The sequence below is a fragment of the Dipodomys merriami genome, unplaced genomic scaffold (genome assembly GCF_024711535.1).
Source record: "Dipodomys merriami isolate MVZ:Mamm:240054 unplaced genomic scaffold, mDipMer1.0.p SCAF_5, whole genome shotgun sequence".
In the NCBI taxonomy this organism is placed as follows: domain Eukaryota; kingdom Metazoa; phylum Chordata; class Mammalia; order Rodentia; family Heteromyidae; genus Dipodomys; species Dipodomys merriami.
Window position 1 is genome coordinate 73,043,364 of NW_027206068.1, and position 21,404 is coordinate 73,064,767.

At 37.3% G+C, this 21,404-nt stretch overlaps 1 protein-coding gene across 1 annotated transcript in view; it reads left to right on the forward strand.

Annotated features, from left to right (window-relative positions):
- Cntnap2 (contactin associated protein 2) overlaps window positions 1–21,404 on the forward strand; it is a 1,671,549-nt gene that overhangs the window by 699,211 nt on the left and 950,934 nt on the right. Inside the window, exons 5-7 of the mRNA XM_069996967.1 lie at window positions 8,224–8,427; window positions 13,473–13,657; window positions 19,418–19,561. Of these exons, the coding sequence (XP_069853068.1) occupies window positions 8,224–8,427; window positions 13,473–13,657; window positions 19,418–19,561 (533 nt within the window). The remainder of the gene's footprint in view (window positions 1–8,223; window positions 8,428–13,472; window positions 13,658–19,417; window positions 19,562–21,404) is intronic.

Sequence of the window (21,404 nt, forward strand, 5' to 3'; positions counted from 1 at the left end):
AGTATGGCCTTGTTTGTGGTTATTTGGGTAAATGCCCAGGAGTGGGATTGCTGGGTCATAGAGAGCTGTATGCTTTTGGAGGAGCTGTAGTATTTTGGGGGAACATTTAGACTGCTTTCCAGAGTGTTTGAACATGTTTATACTCCCACTATCGGTGTAGTAGTGTTCCTTTTGGTCACATACCTGACAGTATCTGTTAGTATTAGATTTCTTGATAATGTAGGTGCATGGTTTCCCTAATTTTTAATAACTAGAATATGTCTATGATATTCTTAGCAAAGGATCACAATAACCCAATTGCTAGGTACATATGACAATATAAAATGAAGCATATCAAAATGAACTCTAAAAATTAGAAATAATAAGTTTTATTATGTAGTACTTGAAGGTATTTCTATTTTTTGTTTTCTGTTCCCTTTGTCTTATATATATATATATATATATATATATATATATATATATATATATAAATATATAAGTTTATTTGATCTGCGGAAGTGAAAAGGAATCATAGCAACAGCAGGACAAAGGATTAACTAATGCAACAATGATACTCATTTGACACTATGTTGGAAATGAACTTTGCAACTGTGGGGAGAGTATTGGGGAGGAGAAAGCTGGAGAGAATGAGGGAGGGGATAACATTGTTCAAAAAGAAATATACTCATTACCTTACTTATGTAACTGTAACCCTACCTGTCCATCAACTTTACAATAAATAATTTATAAAAGAAATAACACGTAAGTCTTCAACCTACATCTAGTATGAGTGTAATACAGTATTTATTCATGTCAGAAATACATACCATCCATATAGTAAATCTTGTGATCTTAGAAAGTCAACTGTTTGATACCAGCTATGACTCCGCAAGAAGATGTGGGCCTATAGAAATTTCCTTTTGCCTTGTTATTTCCAATACACATTACACTTAGGTCAATTTAAGAAGAGTTTAATACCCAATAATGCAAGGAGGAAATCTCCAAAGTCTGACTTGCCAAGTGCTAAATTCCATAGAGGATGGCAGACACATGAGAAAGTAATCTCAATATTAACATGATTCTATTAAATGTTCAAGGTACTGTTGGCCAAGCCTAGGGTTCTTTGATACAAGGAAAGTTTTTCGTGTGTAAGATTTCAAAAGGCTTGAAAGATAAGATAACTTTAACCAGTTGAAGGAAAATTAGGAGTTCCTTAGGAAAGGATTTCCTAAGGAAAGCAGTTCCTTAGGTGAAATCACTGAAGGACTGTCCATTTAACAGCATAAAGAGACATATACCACTAAATAATAAGGCCATGAGAGAAGTCTTTATCACTGAGGTAGTTGTAGCATATACTACGCAGGTTGGATTTTGATCTCAGTAAAATGACGTATTCCTCAAAGATATTTGTAGCTTTTATTCCCCCGGTCATGGGGCTTGAACTCTGGCCTGGGCGCTGTCCCTCAAGGCCAGAACTCTACCACCTGAGCCACAGCGCCTCTTCTGGCTTTGTCTGCTTATGTGGTACTGAGGAATCGAACTCTGGGCCTCATGTATGTGAGGCAAGCACTCTACCACTGAGCCACCTTCCCAGCTCCTATTTGTAACTCTTCGTAGAGAATCCATGTAAGGGAAATCAGGCAAAAGGGTGAGAATCATTTGTTTATGGATGCAAATGAAATAGACAGTTATAAGATTATAACATTCATTTGAAAGACCAAACAACACTGTATTTCCCAGGATATAGAATTGAGTTGGTAAAGGTGGGTGAGAAAAGACAGAAGTCAAGAAAATCCCAAATCTCTGACCCAAGCGACTAGAAAATGACACAGAGTGCAAGAGCATTAAGGCCCAAAGAAAGAATTATCTGCTGGATTGTTAGAGACAGAGATGCTATGGACTATCCATGTCGATTTGTATTTCAGGCGTTAGATATTAGAGGCTAAACTTTATGGAGAAGTTCTAAGATGGCTGAACAAGAATGATATCCTTTGGACTGTATAAGAGAGAAGACTTAGAGGCATGAAGGAGAAACTGGTCTCAGGAATAAAAGAGAACACAAAAATCTGAGACCAATAAAGATGTGATGGAGCTTGAAAAATACTAAAATTAAAACAGGTAACACAAAGGACACAATGAACTTACTTGTAACACTAAGTGTGGCTCCCAATTGGAGATCACAAACTAGTGGTACCTGTATAAATTAAGCCGGAAGGTGTAATTCAACCCCTCAAACAAAGCAAGCTGGCCACCTGACTAGAGGAGAAATCAGAGGATTTGTAGAAACTTTAAACCTAGGGAGGGGGTTCAATCTGAAAGTGACTCCTCTCCTCCCAAGAAGGCTCTCACTCTGGACCCCTCACAACCTCTAGAGCTCAAACTCCCCAAAAGCAGCTGCTCATTTCCATCTTGGTTTAGAAAACAGTGAAACCATGCTGGATCCTGCCTTAAGATTTGGGCTGGGGAATGGATCATGTGGTGAAAAAAAAACCCAACTTCATTCAGATACTGGGTGGTAAGCAAGGGGTTACAAACGAATTAAGTGAAGTAAACTCTATGGAGAACACAATGTCATGCTTTAAAAAGACGAAGTCAAAGCCCAACAAAGTAAGTGCAGGAAATGGGTACTTGCAGAAGGATAGGGTGGAGCTAACGGGAGAGAGATAGAAGAGTGAAGGTGGGAAGGGGGAGAATTCAGGCAAGAATTGAAAAATATAAGGGAAAGGAGAATGCCAAAGGGGGGTGAAAGTGTTAAAATGATGACACAGGTCAAGATGCATTCTATACATAAACTGCTTTGCTAAATAGCAAATACATATATACATACATATATATATATACATGCATATATGTATGTGTGTGTGTGTGTGTATATATATATATATATATGGAAAGGGGTAGGCTGGGAAGGATGGGTAAGAATGTTAAAAGGGATGACATTGATCAAGATATACTGTATTAATAAACTGTTTCAATGAATGGAAATTCCTTTGTACAACCACTTGATGATAGTAAAATATTTTTTTAAAAAAATCCCCAAAGATATAGAACCAACCCAGATGCCCCTCAGTAGATGAATGGATCAAGAAAATGTGGTATATATACACAATGGAATTCTATGCCTCCATCAGAAAGAATGACATTGCCCCATTTGTTAGGAAATGGAAAGACTTGGAAAAATTATATTAAGTGAAGTAAGCCAGGCCTAAAGAAACATAGGTCCCATGGTTTCCCTTATTTGCAATAACTAGTATATGTTTGAGTCAAGCAGAAAGTCAGATAAGTTGATATTAGGGAAATGAACCCTAAGATATGTATTCAAATGTTTTTTTCTTTCATGCAATTGTTTCTAACACATAAGATTATTTCTTTGTTGCTTTGTATGTCCCTCCCCCACGGTATAACTCCTGCTTTCATTGTATTTCATGTTGGTATAATTTGTGGAGGGGAAGGGAAAAAACAAATCGTTTAACTAGGGATACAGGTGGACCCATTGCAACAATGAGATGTACAAGTTGTTATGTCGAAAAACGAACTTTACAACTTTGGTAGGGGGTGGGGGGGAGGATCTGGTGGGGGGAGGTGGAGGGGAGTATGGGAAGGGATGGGAAGGGGAAACAAAGAGGAGGCAACAATGCTTGATAAGAAATGTACTCATTATCTTGCCCATGTAATTGTAACTCCTCTGTACGGTATTCTCACAATAAATAAAGACAGAAAGAAGGAAAGAAGGAAGGAAGGAAGGAAGGAAGGAAGGAAGGAAGGAAGGAAGGAAGGAAGGAAGGAAGGAAGGAAGGAAGGAAGGAAGGAAGGAAGGAAAGATTAAAAAAAAGAAAACAAAAAAATCCCCAAAGACCCTCAGCACATTGCTACTTCAGAACCAGCTACTGCTATGGTCAGTGCCCTGAGGTCCATCTGCGCCTGGGCTGGCACCCAGCAGTGCCACGGTCCCCTTCCGCAAGCTGAGGGCCCTTTGAACTCTTCACAGGACAGCTGCTCTACTGTGTCTTTGCACGGAAGTTACAAAGGCTCCTGGATGCGCCCAGCGGCCTTACAAACCACAGCAGGCGTCTCCACTCCCACCCACAGGGCCACACTCCCTCTGAAAAGGAATCCTGGGACTTCTGTGCCTCCTCTTCCTGACAGAGGAGTGACTCCTTAGACCAGCAAGAAGAGACACCGATTCTCCCCTTCTCCCACAGCCAATGAAGAGCTCTACTCTGTGTGCTCCCCCAGTTCTCTGATGTATTTGGCTGTTTCCCTGGGACTTTGACACTTGTTGACCCCGAGGAAGAAAGCAAAGGATGCCCACGATCAGTGGGACCTGGTCCAGACCACAGTTCATAAAGCCCTCGGCATTGGAGAGGAGCGATGGTCAGGATGTAAAGAAGGGAAACACCTGCTGTGAAGGAGCCCGGAAGTGGACAGCTAACTCTACATGTCAGCTACTTTGGCTTACTTTGTGCACTTCTGAGGATTCAGGTCTGGTGCCACGAGCACTCGACCAAGGCTTGGTTTCTGAGTCATACCTCCCAGTCCAATGGGGATAAATTGTACCTCAACCCAGCCATGATGCTGTCAGAACATTGAGACTATATCAGCAGAGAGGCTGCAGGTGATTAAAATTTCCTGCCAGTGATTTGGCCTCAGATATATAAATCCCAATATAAAAGCATGAGAAGTATGTAAAAGCAAGCAAGCACGTCTCCCCGAAAGTTAATAACGACACAATGAAGGATTTGAATGATAATGAAGTAGATGAAATTTCAGACAATGAGATCAAAGGAGCAACGATAAGAATTGTCAGTGAAATTTATGTAATGTACCTGAATGAATTCAAAGAGGATACAAAAAAAAAAACAGCTAAATGAACTCAAAGTGAATTCCAATAAATTTCTCAATGAAACAAGGAAGACAATACAAAGTATGGAGGAAAAAGTAAATGAAAAGATAGAAACCTGGGGGGGGGGGAAACATGGCTATTTTAGAAGTGAAAATCTCAGTAACTCAAAAAATTCATTTGATGGACTTATTAATAGAATGTGTGCCAGTGGCTCACACCTGTAATCCTGGCTACACAAGAGGCTAAGATTGCAGCTCCAAGTCAGTAAGAAACTCCTATTTCCAACTCACCATCAAAAAGCCAGAAGTAGCACAAGTGTCAGGGCATCAGCCTTGAGTTAAAAAGCATTTAGGTTTGGGGTTCAAGTTCCAGTTCTCTCTCTCTCTCTCTCTCTCTCTCTCTCTCTCTCTCTCTCTCTCTCACACACACACACACACACACACACACACACACACACCTGAATGGAGCAAGCTCTAAGTAAAGGACTAGGAAAGATAAAGTTCAGGACCTAGAGAGGAGAGGAAACTAGAGGAGAGCAAAGAGATGAGGGAAAATGGTGGAGAACAAAGGAAAAGGTGACATTGATCAAGAAGAACTGTACTTATAACCTAATTGATGGAATTGTAAGCTTTCTGTACAACTACATAGTAATAAATAATCTCACACTGTGATCATATAGGATTCACCCCAAAGACGTAAGTCTGTTTCAACATATATAAATAATAGATGTAAAATAGCACATCAACAAAAATGAGTGCTAAACATGCATTTCAGTAGCTTTAGAAAAAATATTCAATAAGATTCAACATCTTTTCACAGTAAAAACATAAAATTGAGGTGAAAATAAATGATATTGTAACCCCTCTGTATGTACAGTATTTTCACAATAAAAAAAGAAAATACCTAGAAAAAAAAGAAATATCTCAAAATAATATGGCTTACAAATGAAAAATTCAGCCAGTATGTTAGATATGTTACATATGTATGTATACGTATATAACATGCAATCCATCTTTCATATACATATATATTCATGTGTATTTAAACGGATTGATAAGTAAATGGATAAAATCTAAGACATGCTCCGATTTTGTGCTCATGAGTAATACTGATCTCTTATGATTGAGATAAGTCTATATTTTTAATATTTCTATATAATTTAAACTTTCAGTAACACACATAATAATTGTTTGATAAAAAGACAGGCAAGGGATTTTTTAATATTAAATCTTTTCCATGGTAAACACTTTTCTAAGACCTCCTATAGACACTCAGGAAGTAAACACCAACAATAAATTAACAAAGAATAAAAAGAATAAAAAACCAGATTGAGCCTCTTGTACCATGATGACTTGGTGAATTGGGCACATTTCCAGCTTTGAGTTATTGTTAGAAACCAAAATGTAGAAACACTATGATTTTGCATTCAGTTTTTGACTAGCCATTATTATTGTGCAGATTGCTTAAACAGTGCAGCCACGCATATTTAATCACTTCATACCAAACTTAATTCTAGGGAGTGATAAGTAATCAGGATAACAGAAAAAAATGGGTTATCCTAAAATAACCACAACATATTATTAGATGTCAAATGAAATTTCAATGCATTTTTATAGGAAATACAACTAAACTCTGATGGATGCTAGTTGCCTTACGATACTGTATCCTGCATTCTTTCAAAAGCATCTGGTTTTAAGTGTAAATGGTAGAACAGATATTGAGGAATTTCATCATTTTCAAGCCAACTCTAATAAAACATACCCAAGGGACCATGCTGATATTGTGGAAACAATTAATCTGTTCATAAAAGGAGGAACTGGTTCTGCAATGTAAAAGTTCTGGCTTGCTGAGCATTTGATCAATTTTCAGCTTGTCTACTGGTCACTTACCATTAGATAAAATTAGACTTGGCTGCATGAATATCTTTCACTTATATTTTTATTAATATCTGAGGACAGAGCAATAAGCCATCCTCATCCCTCCTTGTCATACTTCCTTATTGTCCTAAAAATGAGGTAGTGTACAATCATCATTGGCATAAGTCTCTGTTCTGGGTCTGAATTGAACATAAATTTATATTTAGGAGAAGCTTATAAGAGTGATGATTACAGGGCTGGGAAGGTGACTCAGTGGTAGAGTGCGTGTCTTGCATGCATGAGGCCCTAGGTTCGATTCCTCAGCACCACATAAGCAGAAAAAGCCAGAAGTGGCACTGAGGCTCAAGTGGTAGAGCGCTAGCCTTGAGCTGAAGAGTTGAAAGATAGCACCCAGGCCCAGAGTTCATAGAAAAAAAGAGAGAGAGTGGTGATTACTTTACCTGAAGTCCAGAAACTTTTACTTCCTGAGAACTCAGTGAGAAGTATGTCATGCCAACAAATAGATATCAGAAGTATACACATCAACAGCATTTCTGTTATCCAATTGCCACTGGCATGAAATTGAGTCAGAGTTGACTCCTTTGTTGTTTTCTTTTACTTCTTTTTCAGCCAAAAAATTCTAACAACTGCTAAGGATTCTCAGTTCAACCTAAGATCTAAAAATCTGGTTCCATTTCCCCCCCTCTCATCTCTCATCAAAGCTAACAAAGATATTGCCACTGGACTTCAACTATAGCAGTACAGATGACTAAGCTAAGCTCTATTGGTTTGCAGTGTTAGCAATAGCCAAAATATAGTGGTTGCTGCCCCAGTGAAAATACCCTCAGTGTCTTTATAGTCTTAGAGAACAGAAGTCCGTTGATTAAGAATCTTTGGAGGCACAGTAATGAAAGTGATTACAGAACAAATGAAAGTTCAAAGTTAAATTTTTCTTTCTGACCTTATATAATGTCACATTGTCCAATAATCATCTTTAAATATCAGTATCTAATATGAGACAAAGAGATTTTAAAGAATATGTAAGCCATTGACTGGTCCCATCCAGTGGATATTAATGGCAGATGAAGAATTACTCATCCAACTAGATAGATAGCTAGATAGATGATAGATAGATAGCCCCATTAAATTTCAAAATACATAAAACATGTTAATTGAGTGTTTTGATTAATATCTCTATAATATATATGATAATCATATATTCTTTATAATACAATTATATATGTTCTTTATAGGATCTGACACTTATATAAAATTCATAATGTGTAAATTTATCATCTTACTTTATAAATATATAGCATAAAGAATATCTTATCTGTAAAAATGAAGTATAATCATTGTTTCCCATTCTTCCTCATGAAGGCCACTTTGTGTTGCATCATGAATAGAAAGAATGAGCAGAATGGGAAGAGAGCACTGTGTTCTCCACACACTTCTTTTAATTCTCCTTTTTTCAGTGCTGGCACACATGGGCAGCGAATGAAAGCCTATGATGAGTGACTAATTCGCCATTTCCTTCCTTTCTAGGGGCTGATGTCATCAACTTCGACGGCCACGTGGTGTTGCCCTATAGGTTCAGAAACAAGAAAATGAAAACGCTGAAAGATGTCATCTCCTTGAAATTTAAAACTTCTGAGGGCGAGGGGGTGATCCTGCATGGGGAAGGCCAGCAAGGAGACTACATCACTCTGGAACTGAAGAAAGCCAAGCTGGTCCTCAGTCTAAACCTAGGTGCGTTGTGACTCATTGTTTCTATTTGGAAAACACTGCTTCATTCCTTAAAATGTGAATTAGGAAAGTTCACATGATATTGAAATTCTTTCTTAATCCATAGCTGTCTGGAGATATTGACATATCTATTTGACTTTGTCAATTTTCCATCATTAGGACCAAATAGCTCAGAATACACTATTTGTGCACTTGCAGTATGATACTGGTACAATACAAAGTCTTATACTACACAGTGGCATACACAGAGAACAGATGATGTCTTTAAACTTAGGAAGTTTAGGATCTAAGGCAGGAGTGAAGCAATGTGTGGCCTATCATTATTAAGAACAATGAAATAACAAGGTTTATAAATTGGTAAATATTATAGGTTTAATGCCCTCTTACAAGGCAATGGCCCCAGCATATGTCCAGTGGGGAAAATCCTCTTGAAAGAGATAACACTCCATTCAAATTGAGAAATGATGAAATGTCCACTGGAGACAGAAAAAGAAGTGATTCATGGGGGTTATTGTTTATCTGTTTTTAATTGTTCTTAAGAGGTTAACACCAATGCATGTTTGGGTGCACATAAAATAGATAAGATTAACTCAAAGAGCAAGGAAATCTATCTATCTATCTATCTATCTATCTATCTATCTATCTATCTATCTATCTATCTATCTCACTAGAACTAGTATTGGAAACTACAAAGCATGAGCTCAGTGCCAATGATGACTTAATTAGATAGTCAGAAGGCTGAGAGTTGGAGGATCATGGTTGAAAGCCAGTCAGGAAAAAATGTCCTGGAGATTCTTATCTCTAATGAACCTGCAAATTGCTGGGCTTGAGGTGTGGCTCAACTGATAGGGCACCATCTAAGAGAAACCAGTCTGAGACAGAGTGTGAGGTCCTAAATTAAAGCTCCAATACCAGTATTAATAATAATAATAATAATAATAATAATAATAATAATAATAATAATAATAATAAATCTACCAGAGATCATGAAAAATGATGACAATCTCATTCTCTTACTTGGATAAAAATTCTAGGCTCTATGAAAGGATGTTTTGTCCCAAATATTTTCTGCTGTGATGAAATAAGAATTCTCCATTTGTACTTAAAAATACAAAACTAAAATGCATGTCCATATATGCCTGCTTATAGGAAGCTACAAAGTGATCTTGTCTATAAAACTACCTTATGAATTATCAATATGGATGCCCAAACATTACTGGGTGAAGCTTAGACTCTATATATCACTTTTATTACTTTGAAAGTCTAGTATTAAACTATAAGGCAACTTCAGTTAAGTTTTATTTATGCACAGAAGCATCATCCTACATATATATGCTTAGCTATACAACTTTCCACCCTCAACATCTAAGCTGGATAAATAAATAAGCTTCCATCAGGAAAAAAAATTTTAAAAAGAAAGAAATGAAAAGCATACAAAAATCTATATCACATAATTACACAAAAATATTGAATTTTTTAGTGTTAAAAATATCAAAACACCAAAATGCACATGAAAGCTGGGAAAATCCAAATGTCAAATATGGAATTTTAATGTTATTCATGAATAATAGATCCTGCCAACTCCATAGCAATACCAAGATGCTAAGAGAAAATGTAAGTACAGAATAGAAATGATAACTCACAAGAGGGAAAAAAGGCATTCAACACACACTGAATACTTAGCTAGACTAGCTATAAAAGAAATGAATAAGAAAATGAAAAAATATTAACTTCTGTCAAGTAGGTAAACATGCTTAAAATCGTATCAGCGATGTTGTGTATATGAAAGAAGAATCTCCTTTAGCTGTTCTATCACAAAGAATATATTTTCTGAAAAGCATTTGACAATACATCTTAAGACACTTTAAAATAGGTTGTATAATCCGATCCAAATATAATAAAGGGAAATGAGAAATTACTCCCAGAGAATGGAAGTCCAATGATGCAGTTCCACAGTATTGCTTACAGTGTCAAAAATTGGGAAAGTTAAATGTAAAAAAGACAACAAGTTTACAAATAGTTGTTTCATTCTATACGCATAAAGAGGATTTTTAAAATAATTCTTCTTGTAAAATATTATTATTCCTTTTGTAGTTAGAAAGAAAAAGTTGAATATATAGACCTTTGTTGAAAGCAGTTAACATGTTTTTGAATACTATTATTGTCTTTAAGTACTTTTAAAAGGGAGTTGCCATTCAACAAATTATCAAGATGTGTATTGAACTTTTTTTTTTTCTTTGCCGGTCATGGGTCCTGAACTCTGGGCCTGAGTGCTGTCTCTCAGCTCTTCAGTTCAAGGCTGGCGCTTTACCACTTGAGCCACAGCACTGCCTCCTACTTTTTCTGCTTATGTGGTTCTGAGTAATCGAACCCAGGGCCTCATGCATGCGAGGCAAGCACTCTACCACTGAGCCACTTTCCCAGCCCTGTATTGAACTTTTTTGCCATTTAACAAAGTAGTTTATGTACACAGTACATCTTGATCAGTGTCATCCCTTTATCCCCTTCTACTCACCTCTTCCCTTATTTTTCGCATTTCTGTGGTACATGTGCTGTGTTCTTGCTTTACATTCTCTACTCATCCCCCTTTCATTCTCTACCCCTCTCCCCTTGGCCACACCCTTTTAAAGTACCTATTTCCTGGTACTTCTTATATTGGCTTTGACTTAGTCTTTGTAAAGAATTATACTATTTGAGCTCTCCATAGAGTATATTATTCTTCAGTTAATTATCATGTGTAACCCCTTGCTTACCACACAGTATGTTTACTTGTAGATTTATAGGACATTCTAGTTACCACAAACAAAAGAAACCATGAAACCTGTGTTTCTCTGAGTCTGGCTTATTTCACTTAGTATAATTTTTTTTCCAAGTCTTTCCATTTCTTATGAATGGTACAATATCATTCTTTCTGATGCATGAGTAGCATATGTGTGTGTAGATATCTATCTATCTATCTATCTATCTATCTATCTATCTATCTATCTATCTAATTTATTTTCTTGATCCATTTGTCCATTGAGGGACATATGGGCTGATTCCATCTCTTGGCTACCATGATTGAGCAGACAGTGCTGGTATTGCCTTGTCTCCAGTCCTCCATCTTGGATGTTTTTCCCTAAGTTTTAATTATATGGGGAAATACTATATAATATTAAATTAAAACTATAGGTTATAAAACATAAATAAAATAAAATGATACCAATAATTGCATTGGAAGTACACTATATATAATATTCTTATATGTACAAAACACATATATATATAATTATTATATGTATATGAAAAAATTGGAAAAAAATAAGCCAATCTAACTGGACACCAGTGACTTACCCCTGTAATACTTGATACTCAGAAAGTTAAGACCTAGAATATTTTGGTTCAAAGCCAGCCTAAGCAGCAAAGTCTGTGAGATTCCATCTCCAACTAACTAGATAAATGGCAGAATGGAAGCATGGTTTAGTTGATAAAGCTCCAACTATGAGCAAGAAAATCAAGGAATCCCTTAATTCATGCCAAGGACCAGCAAAAAATAAGTTAAAAAAGAACATCAAAAATCATAGTTCAAACAATTTTGAGAGATAGAAATATGTTTGCATTTTATTTTACTGCTAATCTTATTGTTTCATCTTTGCTGATTATTTGTATATCCCTGTCATGATGAACATGTTCATTTGGGTAACCTGGCAAGATAGTTTGAAATTCAATGAGCCAGGTACCGGTGGCTCATGTCTGTAATCCTAGCTACTCGGGAGGCTGAGATCTGGGGATTGCCATCCGAAGGAAAGTCAGACTCATGCCTCCAATTAACCAGCAAAAAATAAAAATAAAAAAGAAAGAGAGAAATGGAGCTGTGACTCAAAGTGGGTAGAGCACTATCCTTGAGCAAGACAGAAGAATTATGGGGAACAAACTGGCACCAAAGTATGTGTCTAAACTATGAGTCTACATGTATGTGTGACTATACATAAACAATTGCTGGATTATGTCCAAGGACATTTATTTCTATAGACCTTTCTCCATTTTCCCCCCTACAAACGAAACATGCAGAGTAACCTTTGAAAACCAATTCTGGTTGATAGAGGTGTGACATTCACTTTCTAAAATAAGTAACTTGTCCTATGACCTCACAAAGAACAGTCCATTACCTTTTCACTGGAAAGCACTTTGCTTCCAGCATTGTATTGACTCCCTGGGTTGCATGACAGGCAAGACAAGCGTTTCCCTCAAGTGTCATGTTTTACATGATTCCTGCAACATCATGTGGGTCTCTGCTGTTCAGCATGTAAATTGCGCTCTGAAACAGTAATGTGCTATAGATTTATTCCCCCTTTTTTCTCCATTCCTGCCTCATTTCACACACACACACACACACACACACACACACACACACACACACACACACACACAATCACCATCACACATCAGCATTAGATTTCTGTATCTAAGTGAAAAGAATTTTGCTCATACACCTTGCTGTGTATGTGAGGAAAGTGGCACCATCCACTTCCCCCAAGTCGGACCTCAAGGTCTGAACGCAGAGCCTCCGCCTTCACAACTGCTCTGTGATGCTGAATGCACATGGGCCTCACCAAAAAACTGAAAAGTGCTTGCTTTTTTCAAGGGGGCACACTTTATAAGTGTTTCTTGTGTTTCTTGGAGATAGACTCTTGCTCTTAACCTAGGCAGAGCCTGACATGCTCAATCCTTTGGCTTCCATACAGCTTAATCATAATATTAAAAACTAATTAATAATGAATATGTCCCGAATAAATAAATTCAGATGCCTCCGTGTTGGCCTGAAACTAGGGACCACCGAGTCCAGCTAGGGGAAGAGACATTCAAATTTTCCATTTCGAATAACTTGTATGTAGCTGGAATATAAAACATTTTTGAATACAGGTATCGACGGATTCTCCTAGACTCACCTCAGTGGGTAGAGCTGTGCCAGGAAACCCACCACTGGGCGTTGTGGAAGGAAAAATCTCCCAGAAAGCGAGTGGACTGTGTAGTCACTGGGCTGTTTCTCCTTTGCTCCCATGCCTCAGGAAGCAACCAGCTGGGCCCCATCTATGGGCACACATCGGTCATGGCCGGAAGTCTGCTGGACGACAACCACTGGCACTGTGTGGTGGTTGAGCGCCAAGGACGCAGCATTAACCTCACCCTGGACAGGAGCCTGCAGCACTTCCGCACCAATGGAGAGTTTGACTACCTGGACTTGGACTATGAGGTACATGTGAGGGGGTGTTGGAGGCAGAGCCAGGCCTCCACCTGAGGCTGTTCTGTTGCAAATCGTACCTATTTAAACACCCCTAGCATCCTCCAGGATGGCCATTTTGCAGTCTCCAGGTCTTTCTGTAGTGACCTCTGGGGGCAATCAACATTCAAAACATAACAACTGGTAATCAACCATCCTTTTGATTCCTCCTCGGTGTGTGCAGGGCGCTAGAGACAGAATGATGTTTACCACAAAATATTGAACAAGAAATCATCATTTCTGGTTTATCTTGTCCTTTTCTAATTCCATGGCTGTAGATAGGCCTTTGGCTCTATTCTCTTTCCTGAGAAATAATTGTCGTGAAATAAATGGGATGAAACATACCATATTTTAGAGATTGTGTATCAAGACATACTTTATCTTCCAAACAAGAAAAGATTAAAAGATAAAAATCAATGTTCATCATGTTTCAAATATATGTACATATATATGTAAGATATATGAATATCTATATGTAAACATGCTAGTAGGCCTTTTAGGTTCTTTTTCAATAAATTATTTGGGTAACAATTCAAACGTTATACATCCGTCAAAACCATCAGTCAATCATGTACAGATAAAAGTTCTTATTAGAATATTACATAAAAAGGTAAAAGTACAGATAAAAGTTCTTATTAGAATATTACATAAAAAAGGTAATACTAAATATACAATGTTAGAAATCGCTCTAGATTATAAAGGATAAAATATTATTTAGCTGAAGTTTTTCAAAGTTTCTTAGCCCATGGAGCTGGGAGTCTTACTAATTTTTCAATAACATTTCTAGGTTAGTGAGTCCAAATAACCTCATCGTCAGGCCCTAATAACTGGTAGCCATTTGAAAATGCACAAATATATTCTCATCTCCTACTCAAATAGCAGTAAATGCTTGCTAATGGGATGAGTATGCTTGTACTCAGATTTTGGAATCCAATTTAATAGAACCCTTCTCTCTATTGCTGTGTTTCATGCTATTATAGTAGGCTCTGTTTTTATCAGACAACAAGATGTTCTACTTCACAAAGATCACAAGTTATAGGAAAGTGTTATCCAACATCAGACAAGTATACCCCTCAGGGTAGTGTTTTTCACTGTGAATGCACACAATGCTTCACCATGTTTAACTTTACTGTGGCCCCTCTACAAGTTTTCTGTGCCAGCTTGTGTTCCTTGTTACCCAGGCTGACATTATAGATACATATCCTTATATTTATGTATGCCACTTATAGTTTGTGTCATTTTTAAAATGTGGACTTTGTTCATCACAAGGCAAAACATGAGATAAAGTCAGAATTTTCACTGCAATTTAAAATTTTTCTTCGTATGTTCAAAGAGCCTGTAAATTTTGTATGGTCTGAATATTTTATGTACACTACAAAATATGGAGTTAGTATGGACGAGGATTACATAAACCCTGATTGTGACTTAATTAACATCAAGCAAATTAAAGGTTATTGGCAAATAATTAAACTCCCATATATTTTCAGCACAAAATGATTATTGAAAGGGAAAGAGGTCAGAAATCACAGCAATCTTGAGCTCCTCTAAATTAGTGTAACTCTTGGCTCCTGTGAATTATCTCCCAATGCACAGAGAACTTGAAGATGAATTATTCATCCTCCATTAAGGAACTCTCACGTGTGGTAGAAGAGGTGAGCAACTCTGAAACATTAGCAATGGGCAAACACAATTCAAATTAAAATAAAAAAGAAGACAGAATTAAAAAGCTGAGGTCATAGACCCTACTGCGTTCGTGATGCATCCTATGAATATTCATACACACATAGCACTGTCCATACATGGCTGATGGTTTCGTGGGCACTTTAAAACCCGTCTATACAAAACACTTTGGGAACCTCAGCTGTAGACTAAAATGCCTAGGATATGTTTGTATGAGAGAGAGACACTTAGGAGGAATTTGTTTACTTTGAAAGAATTGAGATAGACTTACATATTTCTCTTTGCAAAGCAACAGCCTGGTCTTATTCCTTCCAGAGAGAGCAGTCATTGGTATGGATTATAAGAGTCAAGTCAGTGTATGTTTATATCTTTACATTATATATACATATACATACATACATACATACATACATACATACATACATACATACATAAAGTGCTTATTGTTGCATGAAATCCAGAGATTCTGTTAGCCAGTCTCTTAGTTTCATTCACATTTCACATTTGTATGCTTGGAGCAACTAGATATATATCTCATAGGCCTCATGAAAATCAGCTCAAATCTAAAATAACCCAAACCATATAAATCATATGGCATTCCTATTGAAGTCTTAAGTCTCGCCTCAGGGATAACGAACCCAGTCTTCTTATTTTCACCATGCTGTGTTGGTTCAGGGCGTGGATGCTGACGGCAGAGGTGTGCTGGGCCTTTCTCCCAGCCAGTTATCTCTGGGGTGGAAGGGGGAGAATGCACTGGTTTTCATGATTTAAATACAGCATGATTAATTTCATGCTATGAACTTGGAAGGAGCTGGGAAAGGAGTCAGCACCACATGGCCGACGTTTCCCTCATCGGGACACAATAGATGTACACATTAGATGTACACAACCTTCAGAGCACACAGGGCAGTTAAGTGTGGACATGAACTCATGTGTCATGTTAACGTTTCTGTGTAATGTCATTTAAGCTTTACGTAATTTGATTTTTTAATAATGACTTGGTATCAAATCAGTCCTGACCTGAGGTAAGCATGATCTGGCTCTGCCTCGGTCGCAGGAGATTATAGAAGATGGATATCAGGAGAAGAGGCATGATGCACATCTTCACACCTTTGATATCACCCAACATGGAATTCTTCCCTGTAGGCAAGTTCTGGGCAATGAGTGTCAGTCACAATTGATTATCAAGCTGCCAGCTCAGCCATAGCCTGGGTGGGAGGATGATAAACATGGGTTTGCCTCACCTCTTTTCTTTTCTCCTTTAAGCCAAGGAAAGGACAATAGATGAGTGTTTGGCCTGGTATCAGTCTATCTGTCCTTTGATGCAATGCTATTTTACACCATTATCTTTTGTAATACTCCTTTGCTTAGGAAGGAGGGAATAACTCTCTGTCCATCATAAAACCAAACACTGGCTATGACTACAAAGAATGCCAATCACATAAGTGCAAATGGAATTGGAAGGCTGAGTTTGGATCCATTTCTGACCCTTACCGGCAGATTGAAAGTGGGTAACTCATATTCCTCCAGTCCAATAAGGAATACACCAGCGTGTTTCTCCTTTGGTTGTATGAGGACACAATGCATATGTCCTAACTCCTATGTAAACACATACATGTATATGCTCCATGTATCAAATGCACATTTCCTCTCAGTTCAAACTCCCGGCCCAGGCCGTGCTAGATCCCAGTGGCGGTCCTGGCAGTGCCTTTGTTCTGCTCTGGCATGCTATCTCATGCTGCTGGGCATCACACTCTAAGAAGGCGGCTCACATGCCAACTGCTTTCCAGCCAGCTGAAAGGAAGACAGACGGAAGAAGTGTGTCCCCTCCCCGCTTAATGACAGCTCTTGAGATCACATACAGCCCTTCCAATTAAACACTATGAGACAAAAGTAGCTCCCAAGAGGTTGATAAATGTGTGTGGCCTGTACTGGGCTGGCACGCATTGTGTTTCTCTGAAGAAGGTGGAGAGGGTGCAGTCTAAGAGGCATCTAGAGGTCTCCGTCAGACTTTCTAGCTAATAAAATGGTGAACACGATGCTATTTATAAGACTTTATACAAGATGGATGAACTTGGTTTTAACCTAACACATACTTTAAAAAATATGATCGGAACAAGTAGAATACCCCAAGAGATTTTTCTAGTTCAACCACCTTATCTTACTGATGAAAATTTATATCTAGAAATAGGACAGGACAACTTAATATTCCATGATAATTTACAAAAGGAACTGGGATGAGAACTCATCTGATGGTTGCAATCAGCTCACTTGAGTCTCTCATGCTGCAGAAAGGGACCTGCATTGATTTTTTTTTATCACTACCAGTTCTGGGAAAAAAATGATAAAAGAAATTGCAAATAGGAAATGCATCACTCCATGTTACCACCACTATGTCTTACCATTGGTGTAAGAAGTCCTTAGCATCTGAGCATGGGTACTACCCAAAAAAGCAGCTCAGGTCTACCACGTGAGAGACACCTCCTGCCCTGTTGTTTTGGGGGTTATTTTTGAGAGAGTCTCATATAATTCTCTACCCAGGCTGGCCTCAAACTCAATCTTATGGTCACAGCCTCCTGAGTGGCTAGGATTACAGGGGTGAGCCACCAGGCCCAGCTCAATCTTTTCTTACATGTTTTTATTTTCTCAGTTTTCTTCTTTCTTTCTCATGTATGAACTCCATGTAACATGACATATACTCAACTAAACATGATTAACATTAATTAATTTTAAGGGAAACCTTTAAAACATACTGCATCATAAACTAACATTAATTAGTCTTTTTCCTTAAAACCAATGAAGCGTTTTAAAATGCCAGGGCTCCAAATAATGGAAAATAATGTATATATGAATACTCCTAGAACAAAAAGCATTTTTTACCTTTACAATATACTGGCTTTTACAAATGTATTAACTATGGCTTTTTTTTTACTTAAAAATAAAACAACTTATACTGATGACATAAAAAAACAAACAAACAAAGGAGCAGGGCTCCATTGGCTCACGCCTGTAATCCTAGCTGAGATCTGAGGATTTCTTGCCAGCCCAGGCAAGAAAGCCCATGAGCCTCTTATCTCCAATAAACCACCAAAAAAGTGGCATTGTCACTCAAAGTGGTAGAGCACTTGAGCAAGCCTTGAGCAAAAGCTCAAAAATACCATCTGGGCACTGAGTTCAAGCCTCATGGCTGACAAAAGACAAACAAACCAAATAAACGAAGGAAAAACAGAATCTGGATTATATGTATTTGGATTGCAGATGTGATTGCAAGTTAATATATGAATACAGTAGTAGTAAATGCTTCTGGCACTGTAGATAACTACTAAGTGTTATTGTGTACTCTGCAAATTGAATACTGCAATGGTACACATTGACAAAAGAGGCATGGAAAATGAACAGCTCTTCTAAGAAATAATACCTAAAGGGACACATGAAAGCATAATGACTTGAAAAACCTCTAATATCTCTGAGCCTATATTGCTCTACTTATAACCCTTATATCCAAAGAAGTCCCTAATCATTATAGTAATGATATTTTTGAGGTTTTTCTGTACTCAAAATAAGTCTAATGAACTTTTGGCTCTGCCAATCATTGGACTATAGTATGTCTATGAAGAATAAACCAATAATATTCCTTGCTCTAAGCTGCAATTTTATCCACATATGATACTAGTGCTAGTTTTCTTGAGATTACAAACCATATTTATTGATATTGTGTCATTGAATGATAACCATGAAGAATAACAATGTCATATTACTTGGTAAAAGAAATTTTCTGGAAAAAATCATTTAAAATATTCTTAGGAAAATTTATCAAATGCTTTAAATTGACAAAGATGCAAGGGATGTTTGCTATGTTATAGTTTAAGCTGTAACCTAATTACTAGAATGAATGATTGTGTATGCACTTCAACAACAACATAATGCAATATGCAAAGATTTTTGGAACACTACATGGCTGTATATTTTGATTGAGATAAGATACCTGACTTTGTATATAGTCATAATTTTTCTTCTGTGGATATATATATTGATTTCTTTTTTTCTTCAAAGATAACATTTGGAGGTGTACCTTTCTCTGGCAAACCAAGTTCAAGTAGTAGAAAGAATTTCAAAGGTTGCATGGAGAGTATTAACTACAATGGAATCAATATTACTGACCTTGCCAGACGGAAGAAATTAGAGCCATCAAATGTGGTAAGAATTTGATTCTTCAGCCCAATACTGGTCTATTAAAAATTCCAAGGGCCTTTTGTTTTTATGGGATATTGAACAAGAAGCACCAAATCACCACATTTTTATCTTGTTTGTCTGGGTTCCAGAATGTAAAACACATTGTGTAGTTATCTGACATTTGTGGAGGTACATAGGAGAATAGGATAATTGCTTTGATATGAGACAAAACTGACATGAGAGATATAGCAGGTTTTCCTTAGCTGGCCCACAGAATATTACAGCCTGTGTTCATGATTTCAGCATATATCGCACCCTGGCAAATCAACACTATTATTCTTATCAACTGTCTAATTGCATTTGCTTGTGTTTCTTATTTAAGAAACCAAGTGCTTCATGATATTCAACTTTTAAGCCTTCAAAGATAAGATTTTATTCAAGTATGTAAATGAATGGCCTCTTTCAAAAACGTGAATGATACTAAATAGTATACCAGTCAACAAAATTTGACTGCCGTGCCATTAAAAAAAAATCGTGCAACAAAAAGCTCAAGGTGGTTTTCTTCTGGCTCTTGGATGAGTTGGTTCCACTAATTTTAGGGAAAAAAAGGAAAACTTAGAAAATATGTCAACATTCTTGCTATCCCAGTGAACTGCTGAGGATCTATCAATCATGTTAACTTAAGCTGGGGGCTGGTGGCTCACACCTGTAATCCTAGCTGCCCAGGAGGCTAAGGTTTGAGAATCACAATTTGAAGTCAGCCAGGGCAGGAAAATTTGTGAGGTTCTTATGGCCAATAAATCACCAAAAACCTGAAAAAAAAACCTGACAGTGGAGCTGTGGTTTGAATGGTAGAATGCTAGCATTGAGTAATAAAGTTCAGGGAGAGAGCACTCATGCCCTGAGTTCAATTCCAGAGAACTAATAGCTATTTCCAAACAGCAATGTAATGTTTCAACAGTGTTTGAGATATGAGATTCTGGAGAGCAATACACTTGAGGGAGAAACACTGAAATAAATAGATCATGAGTATTTGAGTATTTATCCTGGGCTTTAAAACAATTCAGATGGCCTTATCTCCCTCAAAGTTGGGCCTCAGATTAAAAATAACCCGTATATTGTTGGATAAATGGATATGGATTGATAAGTAGACAGAGTTCAGGTTGGAAATAAGAAACCATAAACCAGCCATTTAATACAAGTTAATGCTTCTTTAATATTTTTATTCAGAACAATAAGGAATTTATATGAATAATTAAAATTTGAGCATTGATGAAAATTTCTCTTATGACTGCAGTGAAAAACAGGAATGGCTACATTTATAGACAGCAGAGACTGTCTTGGGTGTGCTATGAATATGTACTGAAACCTAAGAGCAAATAGAAAGAAAATATAAACATTTTGTAGATAAGAAGGTTGACAGATAACCTGGCATAGTAGTGCTCCAAAGTTACGGTGAGCAACAGATACAGACTGGAGGCTCGCAATATGGGACTACCAAAATGGTAGCACTCTTTCATAGTGTTGTTTCTAGTCATCAGCAGTATGTGCATCACCTCCTCCAGAATTATGCTTTGGAGAAAATATCACAAGCATCCCTGTGCTTTGTTGTTGTTGTTGTTTGTTGTTATTGCTCCTGTTGTAATTTAGAAATTGTTGCTTGAGTTAGAAATAGACAGACTTTACAGCAATGATGTACTCACTAACTTACTTATGTAACTTTAACCCCCACTGCTCATCGCTGTTTCAATAAAAATAAAAGAAAATAAAAAGAATTTACATCATTGGAATATTCTTGTTCCCCTCTAGACCTTACTGTTGGTCCAGAGCTACATCCAACCACAGATCATTGTATTATAATTCACAT